The 18,957-nt window shown below is 37.0% G+C and overlaps 3 protein-coding genes across 16 annotated transcripts in view; 2 read left to right on the top strand and 1 right to left on the bottom strand.

Moving 5' to 3' along the window:
* Window positions 1-12,282, bottom strand: part of ppfia4 (PTPRF interacting protein alpha 4) — a 100,129-nt gene extending 87,847 nt beyond the window's left edge. For all 12 annotated transcript variants that reach the window (XM_065241403.2, XM_065241400.2, XM_065241398.2 and 9 more), the window contains exon 1: window positions 11,266-12,282. In XM_065241403.2, coding sequence (XP_065097475.1) covers window positions 11,266-11,514 — 249 coding nt within the window. In that variant the 5' untranslated portion in view covers window positions 11,515-12,282. The remainder of the gene's footprint in view (window positions 1-11,265) is intronic.
* A 721-nt stretch (window positions 12,283-13,003) lies between these two features.
* Window positions 13,004-16,320, top strand: tmem183a (transmembrane protein 183A). Of its 2 annotated transcripts, XM_065241410.1 has the most exons (8): window positions 13,004-13,212; window positions 13,420-13,509; window positions 14,164-14,328; window positions 14,437-14,596; window positions 14,913-15,093; window positions 15,173-15,253; window positions 15,343-15,498; window positions 15,724-16,320. In XM_065241410.1, the coding sequence occupies exons 1-8, from the start codon at window positions 13,149-13,151 to the stop codon at window positions 15,907-15,909; spliced, it is 1,083 nt and encodes a 360-aa protein (XP_065097482.1). In that variant the 5' UTR covers window positions 13,004-13,148; the 3' UTR covers window positions 15,910-16,320. The 2 variants fall into 2 exon arrangements, with proteins under 2 accessions (XP_065097482.1, XP_065097483.1); XM_065241411.1 differs by lacking the exons at window positions 13,004-13,212; window positions 13,420-13,509 and adding an exon at window positions 13,999-14,081.
* A 1,522-nt stretch (window positions 16,321-17,842) lies between these two features.
* Window positions 17,843-18,957, top strand: part of tfeb (transcription factor EB) — a 43,761-nt gene continuing 42,646 nt past the window's right edge. For both annotated transcript variants that reach the window (XM_065241412.1, XM_065241414.1), the window contains exon 1: window positions 17,843-18,051. The gene's annotated coding sequence lies outside the window, so the exon portion shown is untranslated. The remainder of the gene's footprint in view (window positions 18,052-18,957) is intronic.

The raw sequence follows: 18,957 nt of genomic DNA on the forward strand, positions 1-18,957 counted from the left end.
CATCACCATCCCTGATAGTGTCTTGCGTGTATTTTGTGTACTTAATACATTTTAAAAGCGACAGAGATGCAGCCATTTTATAACTTATGCCTTAAAACCACACGGTAGTGCGCAAATGTTACCACTAACTCTCATACGGGTTCATCACTCTTCAGAAGGGTGATATGTGAGTGTTTCAGAAGGTTTCGAGGGCTCTTTCCACCATGACAGCAGTGTTTTTTTTTTTTCAAAACTGCAATCACATTGGCAGTCAAACCCTGGAGGGAAAAATGCATTCCTGTTTCTGGCCTGGCTGACGGACAGCTCTGAAGTGAATGTACTGCTATGGGATAAAGGTCCACACATGCCTGCTGTTTTCTGTTCCTGTGTGATATAGAGCTGGACATAAATACTGACAGATTATATACCAACAATGACACAGCATATTTTCTTTCATAAATGTTAAACTTAATGATTATTACCACCTTATATTTACAATGAGTGCTGAATGATGAATGCTTCATGAATAACTTGGGCTAACCATTATTGTCTTAGGGCTGTAAGTGCTGTGGTTTTATTAAAGCATTAGTCAAAGATTGTATTCAAATGCCTTGAAGTATTTGTATCAACAAACATAAACAACATTGGAGCGAGCTATAAAACCATCAGCTTAACCAATCAGAAATTAGCCAAGGGGTGAAATCACTATCGTACATATCCAGCAACCACCTAAGGTGACAGTAGATTATATAAACAAAAAATGTATTTTTACAAAATGTAATTTTTTTGTGAAACGAAAGTGAAATCTGAGGTCACGCATGGTTGTAATTTGATTTGTGATGATAATGTTCAAGATAATCATTGAGGTGTGTAATGTGTTTTAGATTTATCTAAAATTTTATTAAATATTTCTCCAATTCAATCCAAAAAAAAAAAAAAAAAAATTATTTTTAACTCACAACTTATAACTAAAAATGGTGTAATGGGCGGCACTGAGACCAAATAAAGGTAATATTAAAATCAAGGTATGAAGATCACCAGACACATTTGCTGCCCTTCGTTCAGGTCTGACAGTTTCCATGTGGTTGCTAATATTCACCCCATCTGATGGCAAGAAGGGACAAAGTGGCCTCTCTGTGCACTAATCACGCTGAGAGCCTTTGGTGGCAGATGGTTTGGCAAACATACAGAAGGTAAGACACAGCGACATGCTGCGCGAAAGCACTCACAGCAATATTTCATTAGCGTTCAAGGGTCTTATTTTTATGTGGATGTGCCACAGAGTAAACTTTGAGTAGGGTTGAACGAAGCACAGCGGGAACATCACAACACGCCTACTATGGGTGTGACAGGTGGAAAAGTGTGGCACAGAAACAAAGAAGAATAGCATGATGAAAAGATGCTTTATACGCACACACATAAATCACAAACACATAATCCTCGCCCCTCTCTGTCTGTGTCTAAATACAAAAAATGTATTTAAATTAATCAAAATAAATACACTTTCTAACAAAACACATCTTGTCATCCAGTTTATAGATTATCTTCCCTCTTACTGGAAACAAGTAAATCTAATGTCTAATGAGACTGCTTTGATTAGGCCTATATGGGGATTAAAAAAGGAGGAGTGGGTGGATTTATTTCATTGTAGAGTGGTTGTGTTCACACACTGCCAACACACATTTATGTCCAAACACCTTGTAAAAGTTTTTTTAGCATAATACGTTTACGTTTAATAGGAATTAACAACTTCGTAAATTAGTGTGATGCACATTCTTTGGTCAGTATACTTAAACATAGACCTTAAACCTGCCAAACTGTACTTTCTCTAAACTCTGTAATTATCACCTTGTCTCCACAATTTCACAGAATGTTTGTTTTGTACATGCACAGTAACTGCCCTCTTACTAATCCCTTAAGATACTCAGAACCTAACTCTCACGCTCTCTCTCTGTAACTCTTTTTCTCGTCCTGTGCTACACTCTTTCACTGTTTGTCAAGTCATCACAGCTCTCTTCCTAATCCCCTGCCATAGCATCCGAGGCTGCATTACGCTCATATCATGCCCAGAGGAAAACACTCCAAAGATTACAGACCAATCCAAAATATAATTTCCTAGGGTCCTATCCCCTTTCCTAGACGACGATTTGCCATGACCATCATAAATCCAGACCACCAAAACTCTTACATTCAACGTTCAGCTGATTCGAAAATCCTTATACAATGGCAAATAATTTTCTCCCAACAATTTTAGGGTTCCAATACCTTCTCAATCCGGACAGTCATGTGGTACCTCAATAAAAGCATTAATGATCTTTACTACTGGACCAAATATGTGACCCTGTCTGTGAAAACCCAGACAAAGTCATTTTTTGTGATTTACTGTTTTCTATAAAAATTCATCCTACATAATGTAATGAACACTCTGTCAAAGTAACCTTTGAATTCTTTAAAATTGACTGAGTGCAAAAAAGCTAATATCACCAACCACCCTAAGGTATTTTGGCTAATACACTGGAGTGTAGGCCTACTGTAATTCCTGTATCCATATTCCACTTGTAAAGCCATTTGAGTACAAAGGAAAGACCTTAATATGTCTTGTCAGTGATCATGTGAGAATATTGTCCTTTACAATCAGCTGTACACCTCAAGCTTGAGTGCACACATGACTTCAGACAGAAGCTGGCAACATGCTTCAGAGTGCTCCATTTTAATCGCATTACATGCAAAAAATCTGTGATTTCACACGACAGAAATTATGGAATGAGGAAAATCAAACAGTAATTTTTTTTAACGCAAGAGATTCCTTGAGAAAAACATTACTGGAGTAAATGCCAGAAATTTTCTTAAAGAGGACATATCATGACAATCTGACTCTTTCAATGTTTAGGTGCTATAACTGGGTCCCCAGTGCTTCTGTTAACCTTGAAAAAGTGAAAAAGAACAGCCCAATAACTTAGTTTTGGTAAACCATTATCTGCAGCAAGCATGTAAAAAATAGTTCATTGATATATGACTCCCCTTGTGATGTCGGAAGGGGATAATACCGCCCCTTAATCTGCACAATCCAACCATGGCACTGCCATTTAGTACAGAGATCAGCTCATTTGCATTTTATAGGCTCACACCTATAAAGTGGCAATTTTAACATGCTATAATAAATGATCTATGAGCTAGAACTTAAAGGCGCTCTAAGCGAATAATGTGCGACGTCACTTCCTGTTGATGTTTGAACTGTTTTCAAACAGACAGAGCGTAGCTAACTCCTCCCCCTCCCCCTCCCTTCCGTGCTTTCATGAACGCGCCCAACCCCCACCCCCAAATCCTTCTTGTCGTTTATTGGCTGGAATACTTTGTTTCGTTTTGTGCTGCTAGGTTTGGCCATTTGTTGATATTGCCGTTTGTGAAGCCTGGGCTGTCTACAGAGATCGCGTTTTTTTACAGTTTGATCAGCGGACAGGCAGCAAGCAGATAGTGAGGAGATGTTTCCGGTATGTAACAAAAAATGTTTTATGGTCTAAAACGCTTCAATTCGCTTAGAGCACCTTTAACATATGTACTCAGGGGACACCTACGATTTATTTTACATTTTAAAAAAGTCTTGTGAAATGTCCCCTTTACATCAGGGTGGCATGCTATATTAAAATAATACAATTATAAAAACATTATAGAAATTGTAACCAATATAGTGTTTAGCAAACAATGTTGCTTTAACCAACAGCAAAAAAGTCCAATTTGTGCATGTGGGAGGTTAAACCAACAAATGACCCGCAGCTGTTGAGAGAGGCGCTGGAGTCAGAGGAGTCACGGTAAAGATTAGGGCAGCTGCCAGAATTCGTGTGATGGTGTTTTTACACCTTTGCTGGCAACAGTGTGAAGATTCTGTAGTTCACAAACATGAAGCTATTATCATTTCTTTCTTATATAATAAACAAATCTAAACTGAATTTGTCTGCTTGACGAAACATAATTAAATCCTTTTCATCCTTCTTGATAAGATTTACAGTCGATCTCATTTTCAATTTCGGGACTAATCTAGGCAGAGGCGAATAACAATGCCATTTTCTGGAACCACGTTACGCAAAGAATATTAGCTTAGTTGCCTAAAATTAAACTGTCTGCTGGGTCAAGCTGTTCGCTTTCAAGAGAGTGTAAATTTTCAGACACTCTGCAAATACGAAACGTCCTCCAAAGAGGCGGTGATGAGGAAATAGCATCTATTGATCAGCATCTATCACTGAGCGCTGAGAAATGCTGAGTCGCAATGAGGGGAGACAGCGGCACTCAGTTAAAGGGATAGTTGAGCCAAAAAGGAAAATTACCCCATGTTTTACTCACCCTCAAGCCGAGATGTATATGTCCATCACTCTTCAGATGAACACAATCAGAGTTATATTAGAAAATGTCCTGGCTTTTCCAAGCTTTATAATGGTAGTAAATGGTGCTACTAATTCACAGAAGTAATCCACACGGCTCCAGTGGGTTAAAGGAAAACACCACCATTTCTCAATATTTTACTATGTTCTTACCTCAACTTATACAAATTAATACATACCTATCTTTAATCATTGCGTGCACTTAATCTTTGTACAGCGCGTCGTGAATGTGTTAGCATTTAGCCTAGCCCCATTCATTCCTTAGGATCCAAACAGGGATGAATTTAGAAGCCACCAAACACTACCATGTTTTCCCTATTTAAAGACTGTTACGTGAGTAGTTACACAAGTAAGTATGGTTGCACACTATAAAACATGCCGATTTTTTGAGTGGATTAAAAATTAAAACTATATAGTATGGCGGAAGTAAGTTTGCCCAAGGTCGAAGTGCTATGCGATTTTGTAATCTATGCGATTTCATAAGAAAAATATCCATATTTAAAACTTTTTTAACTCCAAGACACTTTTTACTTATTTTAATGACCCCCATATCTTTATTTCGAAATCTATGCAGCACTGCTACAGTGATCATACAGAGCTATTTAAAAATGCATCTGGATTTGCTATTCAGTGCACCTGACTGTTTAATGGTGACCTGCTTCTGAAACATTCTGGTACGACTACTTAGCGGGCACATTAATAAAACACAAACTTGACCTCCATTCTCCATGCATGAGAAAGCAGATGACTCAGTATATAACTGCTCAACTGAAGAACCATTCCTACATGTCACTTCATCTTAACCTCACATATAAACAGCATACAGAACAGAACCCACAACACACACAGACAGCCTGGCATTTCTCCCTGGCCTCACCCCAACTTCATTTCTCCCTGCGTTTGATTGACAGCACTGCTGAGAAACCAACATCTTTGATGGACTCTAATTCAAGAGCGAGAAGGAGGATGCTAGCTCTGCACTGTGTGATAAATCCCATGAGTGCACGAGACACATATTTCAGTCAGCTGTCTGTTGCAGTTGTCTTTAAGATGACTCTGCAGAAAAGGTCTGATAATAAAAAAGTCTTAGTGGGAGTGTATCATAACCATCAATTTTGTATTATTTAGTTTAAACCCCTTATGTCTTAACTTAAATGCATTTTTTTTTTGGGGGGGGGGTGCAGGTTAGTATAAATAAATAAATAAATAACTCTACTCAGGGGTTAAGGCGTTTTCTCCTGCGCCCGGCGTATGTTTCCAATTGCTTTTCAATGGAAGCAAAGCACTCTTAAAAACGCTAGCAGCAAGCATTTTTTTCCACATTCAGCGCTGAGCACTCAAGAGTTGAAAAATGTAAACTTTGGATGAAACGCTGAGCTCGTCAATGTCACTTTTTACTCAGCCGTCCAATCACAGTGGAAAAGGGGTGGGACAAATACCAAACCATCAACCGGCGCATCGTACAATGACAAACAAAACAGAAGTATCATAGCAACCAAAGCGCTTAGCTGAAGAAAAGCTGGTGTTGGTGTCCGTCTGGCATTTTAGCGGCATCTAAATACTTTGGTGTACTGAGTGGATCATTGTCTTTTCAGTTGTTACACATTATTTAAAAGTAAACATCCAAAACCCGCCTCAACAACAGTTAAGACACAAAGAATGTGCACTGAATGAGGCAACACTTAAAAAAAATACTGGGTTCAGAAGAACAAAGAAATTCATTGAGGGTTCAAACGGTATGAGAATTAAGGGAAGGGGAAAAATTAACAATTTATTTGTTTTCTACACAATGCTAAGAATCGAACTCGAGAATGAATTTCTATGTACAACTACACATTGTCATTAACATCCAATCAATAATGATTCTAATTAAAGTTTCATAAACCTCAAGTACTTCCTTCTTCATTTAGAGCCAGACATGACAGAAGGTAATGACTTGTGGTTTAGTGAGTGAATCAGACATTATTAAACCTCTCAAAGCAGGTACTGAATCGAGATCATTTAGTGGAGATTTCGTCAGACTGATTCAAACCAGACATGCCACACACTTTCTGAAAAGTGAAGCACATACATTTTAATCGCGCCCCAGTGGCTGGCTGCAGTATAGGTAATAATCGCCAAACTTAAAAGCCAAATTACACTCCAAATAAATTTATCCAAAAGATGGGTTCTGTTATTTAGTTTGAGTGTTCGCATTTCTAATAAGTTTGTTTTTGGTTAGATTTAAGATGCTATTAAAAAAGGGTGTGACGATGTGATTTGTGATTGAGTCAAAGGGGAATATGGGCGGGACCTTGATACAGCGGCTCCACTTCACAATCATTACCACACAGAGTCTAGCTCCAAATGATGTCACCGGAGCCATTTTTTACAGATTTTGGTTTCATTTTTCTACAATGGAAGTCTATGGAAACATGTCGTCTATCTTTTTTATGTGATTAAAACTGTAATGATAATTGTGCAAATGTGGGTTTTCTCAAATAAAATTGTGAGTAATTTTAATGAATTATGGTAAATTCCTGGCACATCCAAAAGCCAGAGGGCGCTCTCATTCAGAAACTTCAATTGTGCCACAGAAGAAGTACCATTACAAACGCTATCCAGGAAATGTCTATAACAATATTTATATGGCCGTTCTTTGAATTGTTTCAGGTATTTTCATGATAATAAAGAATATTTTAAATGATTCTGTTTAACGAGTGTTGTTTTTTTAAATGCACCTAATAAACACCTCAGACTCATAATGATTTTAGATTGATAAGGACTTCTTACTGACCAAAACGCCGTAGAACACGCATAAGCTGCGCATAAAACACAGAATCGCAGCCTTGCGATTCAGAATCGATTTTAGACAGGTCTTTTTAATGGGACAATTTATCGTCACAGCCCTAACCGATAACCCATCAGTTTTGATGTGTAATGGGGCATACACACAAACACGAGTTCAGCGATTTGCACGGGTAGATTACATACAAAGTCAATGCAAAGATGCGATAAGACGCGATCAGAGATTGCTATTGCTATTAGCCTCAAGCTCACCTTCACGCAAGTTGAAAATATTCAACTCAAGCGAAAATTTGCATGACACAAAGTTAAAGGAACAGTATGTAGGATTGTGGCCAAAACTGGTACTGCAATCAAAAAGCTTGTGGCTAAAACTGGTACCGCAATCACACAACTGGTGGCCAATACACAACATGACAACATAAACATCAGTTGAGGGCTGCAACTCCACTTTTTAAATGACAATTTCCTGGCCGGACCTCTGTTGTCAGTGATATAAGTATTTTAAATGAAAATGATTTCTTAATGTCTAGTAACATATCCGGGCCATTTTATGATTAATTGATATAAATTTCTTACATACTGTTCCTTTAAATCCCGCGAGTAATCTAGAGCGAGCAATGCTACGCGTTTGATGTGTACGTAGCTTTATTCTTTGTAATGCATAAAAGGAACTCTAAATCTAGCGTAATAGAGAAAAGATGCGAAAATAAAGAGATATAATGTCAACAAAACACGTAGTTGACTATTATTATGACTGCAGTACAAGCATACTTGAACTGCCATACTGTAGTTTATTTGCAAACCAACTTGTTATCACAGAATCAAGAGCATTATGAACAGTCAAAATGTTTTCCTGCAACAAAACCAGAGGCCTACCAATAACAGCAATTACGGACCAACAGAACAAAAGCAATCAGTTATGACAATGTGTAATTATCTTCATAAACTACTGATAAAACGAAAGGTGGTGAAACACTCTAGTAAACTTACAGCATTGCATAAAACCATAATGCAGCATAATTAACCAATTTGTAAGTTAGATAAAGGGACTGTACTGACACCTTATCAACTGCCACAATTGTTTTGCATGCAAATTAAATTTAAGCTATTATTTTACATATGGCCACTTAATCCAAACTGATTTCACAGTGCCAAACAAGCAATAAGCTGAACCACAGGGTTTAAATGTGACCTTGGTTGTAAAATTGACTAATTGGCCTCTTAGAAACAGCCTCACAGGCTCCAAAGCATCAGACATGCCCTAGACATGCAAGCACCTAAAACGAACATTGAGGAATTTCTCAATTGAAAAACATAATCCCGGTTCCATTTTTAAAATCCATACCATTAGGGGTTCAGGCACCTTTTTTTAAAAAAGGTTATTAATAATACAATAGTGTGTTAAAATGACCCACAGGCAGGCTGTTCAAGCTTCATATTATCCCACCTCTTAACTGTCTGGATATGCTGGGTGACGTAAACTGGAAAGTAAGCTGCTTTTGCATCACTTGCATGGAAGACTAAATTAAAGAGAGGGAGATGGGGGATACTCAGCTGAATCGATAAATAATACTTGTGTCCTTGGCAAGTGACCAAACAAGGAATGTGATCCAGAGGAAGAGACACTAGAGCTAACCAAGCTTGTCTTTTAGAAAAAATTACATAAAGAAAACAATGCTGAATGAACTACTCAGATTGCCTTTTAAAACGAGGGGAAAAGTTCAATCACTTAATCAGAGGTTCATTTTATACCATATACTATCATTACAATCAGTGTTTTAGAGCATGCAAAGACCAGACATAATTTGCTTATAGAAAGTTACAGTGTAAATTTTACATTCGTGACATAAGTCTCATTCCTATATTTTGGCGTAGCTCCAGTTGGATATTTGATGACTTTCCACTCTAGTGGACAACAGGGGCTTTCATGTTCAGAATTACATCCACCTTGATTCAGCGTTTTTGCCATTTGATATCATTTTCACATTAATTTTTTTTTTACAATTTTATTTTCTTCACAAAGTGCAATTAAAAGGTTATGAGTTTTAAATTAGATATTTGATCCATGATGATATTTAATGTAGACTTCTTGGTGACGCATAGGAACATGTTGCTCTTAATCCGTCTCCGGGAATTCAGTATTTAGAAACATTTTGGAATGTCCAGCATTTAAGGCAAATGGATGGATTGCACCATATTTCTCAATTCTCTCATATGGGTGTGGCTTTCTTTTAATTATTTGGTAACACTTTACAATACGGTTGTATTTGTTAACATTAGTTTATGCACAATGAACTAACATGAACAATTGTATTAACATTAGCTAACATTAACAAAGATTAATAAATGCTGATAAACTAAAATGCTCATTGTTGGTACATGTTAGTTAATGCATTTTATAATGTTAACAAATACAACTTTATTGTAAAACGCTACAAATTTTTTTTTTTTTAACTTCTCAGCATCTTTCATAGAACTGCCTATTACAAGAAGTAGAACAAACATAAAAACAAAGTCCTGGTGTCACTACAAAGGACACCAGATAAAAGTTGTGTTTTGAAAGGGTCAGAATTATTGTACATTTCAGAAATTCTTAATTTTAAGTCTAGACTCTCACGTTAAAAAAAGCAATTGATGATTATCAAGAAAACATATAATCTGCAAAAAAAAGTATTACTTACTTACTTTCATTGTTGCCATAAAATATGGAAATTGCAATTGTCCTTATTTTAAAAAGAAAGTTTGTGTGCTTTTATATATTCACATAAATATGAGTCTCGAGAGGCTATTATGTGTGTGTGGGGGGGGGGCATATGTGGTTTATGCGGACATAAATAGTGTATAATGACATGTTTACTATGCTATAAACAGGAAGTGTCCCCATAAACTAAACAGCTAAAAATATACTAAATGGTAATTTTTTATAGATTAAAGACAGCCAACAGGTTTTTGTGACATTGGGGTTAGGGTCTGGGGTAGGTAAGGGGGAATAAAATATACAGTTTGTACAGTATAAAACATAAACCACATATGCCAATGTGTGTGTGGTCAACTTCAAGCATAGTTTACCCATAAATTAAAACTTTCATTATTTACCCATGACAACAGGAGATCCTTTAATGTATATCTCAATTGTGAATTTCGATTAGTTTCATGGCAGCCAGCGATATCTTGAAAACAATCAGCCAGCCACATAAACTTTCTGTTGACATTCTGTGTGCTTTAAAGGAATTAAAGTGAGTCCTACTGCCATTGTAATGAATTTACCAAACCAAAGTCATGAGTTTCAAAGACATAATAATTGCCACCTTTTAGCCTCCTTTTTGAGTCAACAAATTCTTTAACTTTTAGACTTTTATATCTCCTTGGCTAAAATGAATAGGACAAGAACAGCTCAAAAAAACAACACTGTTTAGTTTTCGGTCCACATTTGTAGATTAAAGTAGCCTAATGCTATCACTATGCTGGTGATCCAAAAGTTGACATTAAATCAGAAGGTCATAATCTAACTTACACATTTAAAACATACTGTCTTCATTTTGGGAAAAGGCTTAAAATATTAAATGGCATACAAATTTTGTCCAATAAAATGTTGGTTTAAATAGAGTTGTATTTGTTAACAATTAGTTCATGCATTAACTAACATGAACTATCAATGAACAACAATACTTCTACAGCATTTTATTAATCTTAGTTCTATTAAAATACATTTTAATTTCAGCATTTACGAATACGTTTTTTTAAAATCACACGACTATTTACATTAATATTAACAAGAATTAATAAATGCTGAAAAAAACTATATTGTTCATTGTTTGCTCATTTTAGTTAATGCATGCATTTATTTACTAATGCTAACTAATACAACCACACTGATTGTAAAGTGTTACCAAATGTTTAGGAGAACGTCTGGTACGCCTAGCAAAAGCAATTAGGCTAGCTATTCTCAAGGTTCACAAACATCAGGTAAATTTAAGCGTACAGGCTCTATATAGGCCGGCTCAGCTACATGTTTCAATAAGAAATGTGTCAAAACAAGAAATTATTGGTTATTCTAACACATAGTGGGCTCGAAATAAACGATTTCAGTACTTCCGGTGTGACAGGTGTGCCTGTGATTTACCTGCGGCAGGGCGGAGTTGAGCTGTCGCTGTAGCACATCTCTCTCGTGCAAAATATCCTGCAGTTTGGTCTGTGACTGGATGAGGGTCTCTTGTGTCTCTCGTAACGACTCCAGCAGCTTATCTCTCTCATCTAACATATTTACCATCAACTGTTCAAAATTAGACTCGGCATCCGTGCCGTTCTGAGATCCTCTCTGAGAACTCACCGAGTCCCCTTCATTTATGGTTGGCATCACTTCGCACATCATATTGCTGGCTTTTACAATGTGATGTCTACGTCAAAAAAAACACCTTTGATGAATTTTGTGAATTTTTCAAATTCCTGATTCAAGTCTGAGGTCCATTATTAATATTTAGTGCCACTTAAAACACATTAAACCGTCCCTGCGTGTCCATCTCTGAAATGCATATGCATCCTTTAATTTTACTCATTGTAGCCCTCGCCCCATCTACATTATTCACACACCTTGACCTATCTGATCCATGACTGTCGGCCTTTCTGGCACCATTCAGCTAGTTTCACTTCAAACTCAAAGCATTTCGCTACAAATCCATCACGGTGTTCACCACTCGCATATTTCCAGCGAAATCGATGTCAGCTTACTGAAGCAACCCGGGTCCTTGGCTTTAACATCCACCAGTTGCCATTAACCTTTCAGAAAACGGTGAAACGCGCGTCTGCCGCATCCTCCGGATCCCTCTGCCATCATTATCACCATCATCATCTCCCTGTACGGCGAGCCGGGCGAAGCGCTCCTCCCTTTACGAGCTCATTCCAGCCACCGCTCACAACACAGCCATTCCACTATCTCCATAAACATTAGCTCATATTTTAAAGACGAAAGCACGAGCGGTTTGTTTGTCCTTACAGTTAAAAGTCTCCCGCGTCCTCGGCGAATATCATATCCACCCGGCGCGTATCGAGAAAGCTCGCGCAAACAGCGTAAATTCGGCAGAGTTCCTCACATCAGCACCACGCGACTACAGTACATGAGTGTCATGCACGAGACGGGCAGTTTGTGAAATGGTGTCAAGCGCAGCGCCCTCGTGCGGCAAACATTTATATAAAAACGACTAAATTCGTATAAAATATAAAGTGACATGAATAATAAAACCAATAAAATAGTCATATTTTTAATATTATTATTACAATAATATTACAATAATTCTTAAATAACTCAGTAGTGTAAATAATTTGATGCACTGTATAATGAAATAGAATACTGTAATTTACATAAACAGAACATTTACGTTTAATGTAATACTATACAGTTTTATAGCCTTCTTTACAAGTATACAGAAAATTTCCTATCTATCTAAAATGGCCTAAAAGGAAAATATTAAGGCCACTCCTTCAAGGCGCTTAAAAATACTGTTGAGATGACGTCATGGCTTGTCATTTTTGAAACGCAAATTTGGTCCTCTCACATGTGTAATTTGATCCGTTTATACACAGTAACAATAGAAATGCCCGTTTTTTATTATTTCACGAAAGTTTAACGAATTACTATTTAAATAGTGTTTTTCAATTATATGTAAATCTATGTTTAGTTCACAAATAATACAATTATTAGATTATTATGTTGTATCGTATTTGAGATTATCAATGTTCATGTTCTTTTATTTTATTCTGCATTTAAAAAGTAAAAGATCAAAACCTTTTTATCTTATTCGTATGTTGTTTTATTTGGGTGATCAGTATACGCCTGCTGAAGTCTCGCGAGAATGTACGTGACCTTGAGCGTCAGTTCCATAATGGCTGAAGATCCCGGAGGAGCATTCTGTAATTTCACTCTTATTTTTATCGTTTCTTCGTTATCTCTGCTGGGAAGATGGCAGGGCACACAACCTCGATAAACGTCCACAGACCCCCGCTGTCGTCATGCCCAAGAAAGGGAACCGAAAACGGCTGAAATTTAAAGCCGATGATGTTTGCTCGGAGTCAGGTAATACTAGCACTAGCAGACCAATTTTTCATGATTGGTGAAGCAAAGTATTACACTTAAAGTAATGCGACAGGTTTTTTGACATTTAGCTTTATCTGCGTTTTTCAAAAGCACTACCATTCAACCTTGCGTTCATAATTTAAACTTACAAGTTGTAACGTTATGACTCTCGGGTTAGTTCTAACAAATGCTAATCTTGTCTTGCAGTAACTGTGGCTGACTATGCCAACGCCGACCCTGCCATCGTGAAGTCGGGAAGAGTTAAAAAGGCTGTTGTTAATGCAATTGAAAAAGAAGGTAAAACCAGAAATATAAAGCATGAAACGTTTGATTTTAGAGTGCTTCCTTTTACGGCTTGTGAAGTGGGGAGTGGTCGATCAGCCCCACCCTCCAAGAAGCGTCATGTGACGTCATAAATATGGCTACGACCAACTTTATTTAAACTTTATCATTTGTATTGCATGTTTTGGAATATGTAAATATGCCATATCAGAACAGACACCTATTAGCGTTTAGTAGACGTTTAGTAGACATCCATAAATCTGCTCTAATGGGCTTCATAGGCTTACAAATAATGTTATCTCTCCTGATTTTTACATCTGTCTTCCCATTTTTTGAACTCTGCATTAGACAGGTGCTCAGTCCTTCTTATACAAATCTAGCTACCTGCTGATATATTTACTAAGACACCTGCCTGTAATTTACAAGTGACCGCAAAAACATTGATTAGCTGGATCAGGTGTGTTTAATTTAGGGCTGAACTTGAATTCTGCAGAATAGTAAATACACACGGGCAGGACTGATCTCTCCTGGTTTACAACATTTTCTTGGTGCTTTTTCCTAGACAACCTACTTGGAATCCACATCCAGTAGGTTGAGTATACTAAATTCATGTCTATAATAACATGAAACAACTAGCGTTTTAGCATGTGAACTTTTTGTCTGTTTCAGTGAAATTACTTTGTGGTCTCGAGGCATCCCAGGGTCCTGTGCAGGAGGTGCTGTCCTCTGCTGGTGGTGTGAGTAATGGAGCCCCTGGCAGCAGTGATGAACTGGACTCAGAAGAAGGGGATGAAGTCAAAGGGACCCGCAAAAAGAAAAACAAAAGGCGTAAAGGTAATTTGGGCCTAACTTTAAACGGCAAAGGCATTAGGTTCTTTGCTTTATGTAAGTTTTGTAGTGTATAAAGTATGTGAATATATCCTGTCACATGTCTATTTTTAGAAGATAGTGAGAGCACAGATGGAGGAGAATATCCTATTGATATTTGGCTTGTGCTTGCCACATACATTCGGCCAGAGGATGTTTGCAGATTTGCTCTAATCTGCAAGAATGCTTGGACCGCCACGTGCACAGCTGCATTTTGGACACGACTTTACAAAAGGTAGGCCCTGGGCCAAAATAGTGTTAAACTTACTTGGCAATGGATGGTTTTTGATTTCCCAATCTCATAATCATATCTTTGAAACATGGGGCGGTTTTCCGGATGGTTTAGATTAATTCAGAACTAGGCCTTAGGCATATTAGGTCATTTAAGGAGTTTTCACAAACAAACCTTACAAGTCAGTACATGTGTTTATAAATTAAGGCAGCTAAAACATGCATTTTAGCCTGGGACTTAGATATGCCCTGTATGGGAAACCACCCCATAGAGTTCTAATCATGTTTATTTATATGTATATATTTGTACCCTTTCCAAGGCACTATAATATTGATGCAGACCTCCCTGATCGACTTCAGCCTGATTCTATGGCAAAGATGCATTGTCTTCGCGCCCGTGTGATATGTTCGCTTTTTCACCTATATGAACCGTTTAGCTTGCGGGTGTCCAAAAACCCTCCTTTCCCAGAATCCACACCTACAACACTGCTGAATTCCAAGGTGTGTAGCAATATTTTTTCATATGTGACATTTTTTTCTTGAGTATTTTATATAAAGATGCTTTTCTTGCCTTTTATAGTGTTTGTTGTTTTGGGTCAACAAAGTCCCTGGAAGTAGATCGGAGCCAATGTGGGAATTTAACTTCAAATTTGTCAAGCTGGTATGCTAACTGTTGCATTATAAATCCAGAATATTAAATGATTTAATTGTTCAGTTATTTTCATTTCATTATCTTTTAATTTTTTTTAGCCAACTAGAACCAAAAATGGATGTGACCCAGGTCTTCCGCTGCCCAGGCAGTATAAAGACGTTCACACTAATCCAGACTCTGACTGTTATCTGTTGCGAGTCACCACACTAAATTTCATTTTCACGTCTGTTGTTATGGGCATGACATTAACCTTGGTGAGTGATGTTAGTTTAACATTCACATAACATGTCAGTTTTTACATCTGATCCTGATCTTGCTTTTTTAATCAACTACAGCCTTAGAGAAACATCAGCATTGTAATGTAATGAAAAAAATGTCATATCTGATATGCCTAACTGTATGGACCAAACAGATCTTTTGCATTGTTTTGGGCTATTTGTCAGTTCAAGTAATTGGTCATTCATATTTGTGTTTTTCAGTTCACTATTAATGTGAGTACAGACATGAGGCATCACAGAGTACGCCTGGAGTTCCAGGATTCACCAGTCATTCGTGGGAAGAAGCTGAGGGGTGAGCAGGGGGTGCAGGTAGTGCTAGACCCCGTCCACAGTGTGCGCCTCATGGACTGGTGGCATCCTCAGTACCCTATGTCTTTATATAATTAGACTAAACAGCTCCAATCCATCACAAAACCTTTGTAGATTACTTGTTTTATCCCAGAATGTTCCAAGACAGCTTTGTCCCTTGGAAGAATTATTTTTCCGTGTTTCTTTAGTTTTACACATTGTACTTGGTACACTAGTTTTATGGATTTAATGTTTTCTTTGTACCGTAACTGGCTTAGACCTTTAAGTAGACACCTTATTTTTGTAAAGGTCTGTTCGATATTTACGATAATGTCAGATTGTCACAACCTATGTTTTTCACAGTTTTTGGTCCAATTGAAGCTTGTGGTAAAATGTGTTTTATTGGCAGAACTACCGACCCACTTGTGATGCATTTGTGGATTTTTGTCCTTCAGATTTTGTGGCAAAAAGAAATTTAGTGTACCAAATAAAATATGGCATCTATTTTAAGGTCTAAAGTGCTTTCCCCTTGCTTTAATTAAAGCTGATTTAAGATCAGTCTTGCTATGCCATTGGCACTGTTAGTGTTTTAAGACTGTTGTTAGATCTGCATTAAAGGGCATGCTTAATTCATTCATAATCTTTATGCTAAACTCATTCCAGCTGTCTGCAAATGTGTAAATCAGAAAGCACTTGGATCTGTCATTTTTTTAAGCTTATTAGAAAATTACTTTCAATTCACTTGGAAATGCAGTGGCCTGCTCCGAAGTGACGTAAATCAATCAGAATAGCTTTTAGCTTGGTGTTAGATGTAGGAGGCGAAGCGTGAACAATGTATGCAATCAGGGCTTTGTTTGGGCCTTTTTCTGACTTCAGCTTTGAAACTGTGCATGCTTGCCAAGTTAAGTGTTTGGGTCACCTGCAAACAATATTGAGCAGTTTTCTGCATATTGTAGATATTAAAGTGTCTTAAAGAATAACAAATGGTCCAGAGTTTGAATTTTCTTGCTTTTACAGTCAAATCCAGAAGTCTTTGAAGTAAATTAAGTTCCTTTTCATTTAAAATCTGCTTTTTAGATTGTAAAGTTGAATCACAAGGCGCTGATATTGCTCGATTAAAAAAAAACACCTTAATGTGTTCTGTGCTTCTGTTTTGTTTTGAAAATAAGTTAAATACTGACACCCAGTGGCCGAATACAAAACCACATGAAAAATAACATTTACATTAATAAATTGTAGTATACTTTTTGCAATTACTACATTTTAACTTTATGGGTAGCCTAATAACTTATATATAATAATTTAGTAACTCGATTAGTAAATTGTTGTAATATTTTAGTAACTTTTTTTATTAGGCTAAGATATACTACAGCATTCTTTTTAGATGAGTATATACTACCGAAATAAAAGTTCCTATATTATTTATTCACTAAATAGAGCACAGCTCTCGGATCGTTCTCGCGATACATTGACGTCATACGAGAGTTGTTTACTAATATTTTGAACGAGCTTTTTTTAAGTTTTCGTGTTAATTTTGTTTATTTTTAGTTACTTTGCTCATACCTTTTTTGTTTTATTCACACCAATATTGCTATTTAGATACACTAAAACTGAAATAAAAATACATTTTAGGCTATGTTTTTATTTTGCTTCAGTTAATAGTGCCTTGATCGATCAGCTCAAACTTATTACAGGTATTGTTAAGGCAACATTTTTTAAGTTTCTTTTACTTCAAGCTTATCGTGTACTTCAAAGTCTATATTTAATTTAATTTTAATTAACAGACAAGTTTTTAATAGTTTTAGATAATTGAAGAAGTTAACTATAATAACCGGTCGCATTTAAACAACTCATGTAAGAGTTTTTCTGTAGACAGCGATTTTTCCAGTTCAACGCACTAACATCAGCATTCAGGAACGAAAAATACATTTCCCATAATCCATGGCAAGCGCTGTGATTGGTGGAGGCTACTGTCACAAGTGCACGCAGGTGACTGGGACTGGAGCGCTGTCACATCATACGCAGCGCACTGACAAAACACATCGCAATCTCACACAGCGGGGAGTGAGTGAGCTCTTACTGACAATATCCCCAAGTTGTACAGGGACTCTGGCAGTTTCGCTTCTCCACCAAGCGACAAGGAACTGATACCAGTTTGATTTTAATACTGCACGACAGCACCGAGACGCTAATTTCCAAAAAAACTAGGTTCCAACTTTGTACTTGTCTGACCTTCAGCGGGTAAGTTAAGTGATACAACCCATTGCGCTCAACTCTTATACCTAAAAAAAGTCTGTCTCTGCATTAATGTACAGGTTATTGCATTGCGAAACTTAGCCTATATGTAGTACGTGTTTTCTCATGTTAACAAAATGAAGAAGCGCAACTGGTGGTTATTTTGCCTCTCCATTAAAGTGACTCAAAGTTGATGAAGCTGAATAAAATTAACATGCGGAGTTATGTTTGGCGTTACATTGTTTGCATTCTGTTGTTTAATATAATGCTATATATAATGCTATTTACGACTTAGTGTTATATGTATTGCATGTACAACATATACAAGCGTTTATAGTAGTTGTCGCAGTAACTTCATGTCCCTGGCTCACAGCCATTTGCTTTATTAGTGATACCCGATATACGTAAACTCCCTAATATGTCTGTATGTTAAAACTGCGTCTGTCTTATGTAATGTGCATTTTGCTGGAAAGCTAAGAGCTGCCCAAACCCTTGCCAATCTGACCCCTATAAAGTACGAACTATTTACACATAATGTACAAATATAGCGCGCAAGTTATTTTTAGACGGCGAAAGCCAGGCCCGTGGATACACTTCCTATTCTAACAGAGACTGACAACTCTCTAGTGTAATTGTATATACACAATGTAACTGTTTATACCAGTAAATCTCAACCCTTTTGACTTTGAGGCCGCCCCCCATGGGCCATGACAATATTTGTAGACACTTTCTCCTCAATAAAATACTCTTAAGCTTGTTATATTTCGAAAGATGTATAGTTATTGTACAAATAACACCAAGAAATATCTTGTTTTGCTTATTTTAATGCTTAATTTTGAATTATTTTAAAAAATTTAAAGTAATCTCGACACTGATCTATACAGAGATATACTGGTTGAAGTGGACTTGTGT

Source organism: Paramisgurnus dabryanus, chromosome 14 (assembly GCF_030506205.2).
Source record: "Paramisgurnus dabryanus chromosome 14, PD_genome_1.1, whole genome shotgun sequence".
In the NCBI taxonomy this organism is placed as follows: domain Eukaryota; kingdom Metazoa; phylum Chordata; class Actinopteri; order Cypriniformes; family Cobitidae; genus Paramisgurnus; species Paramisgurnus dabryanus.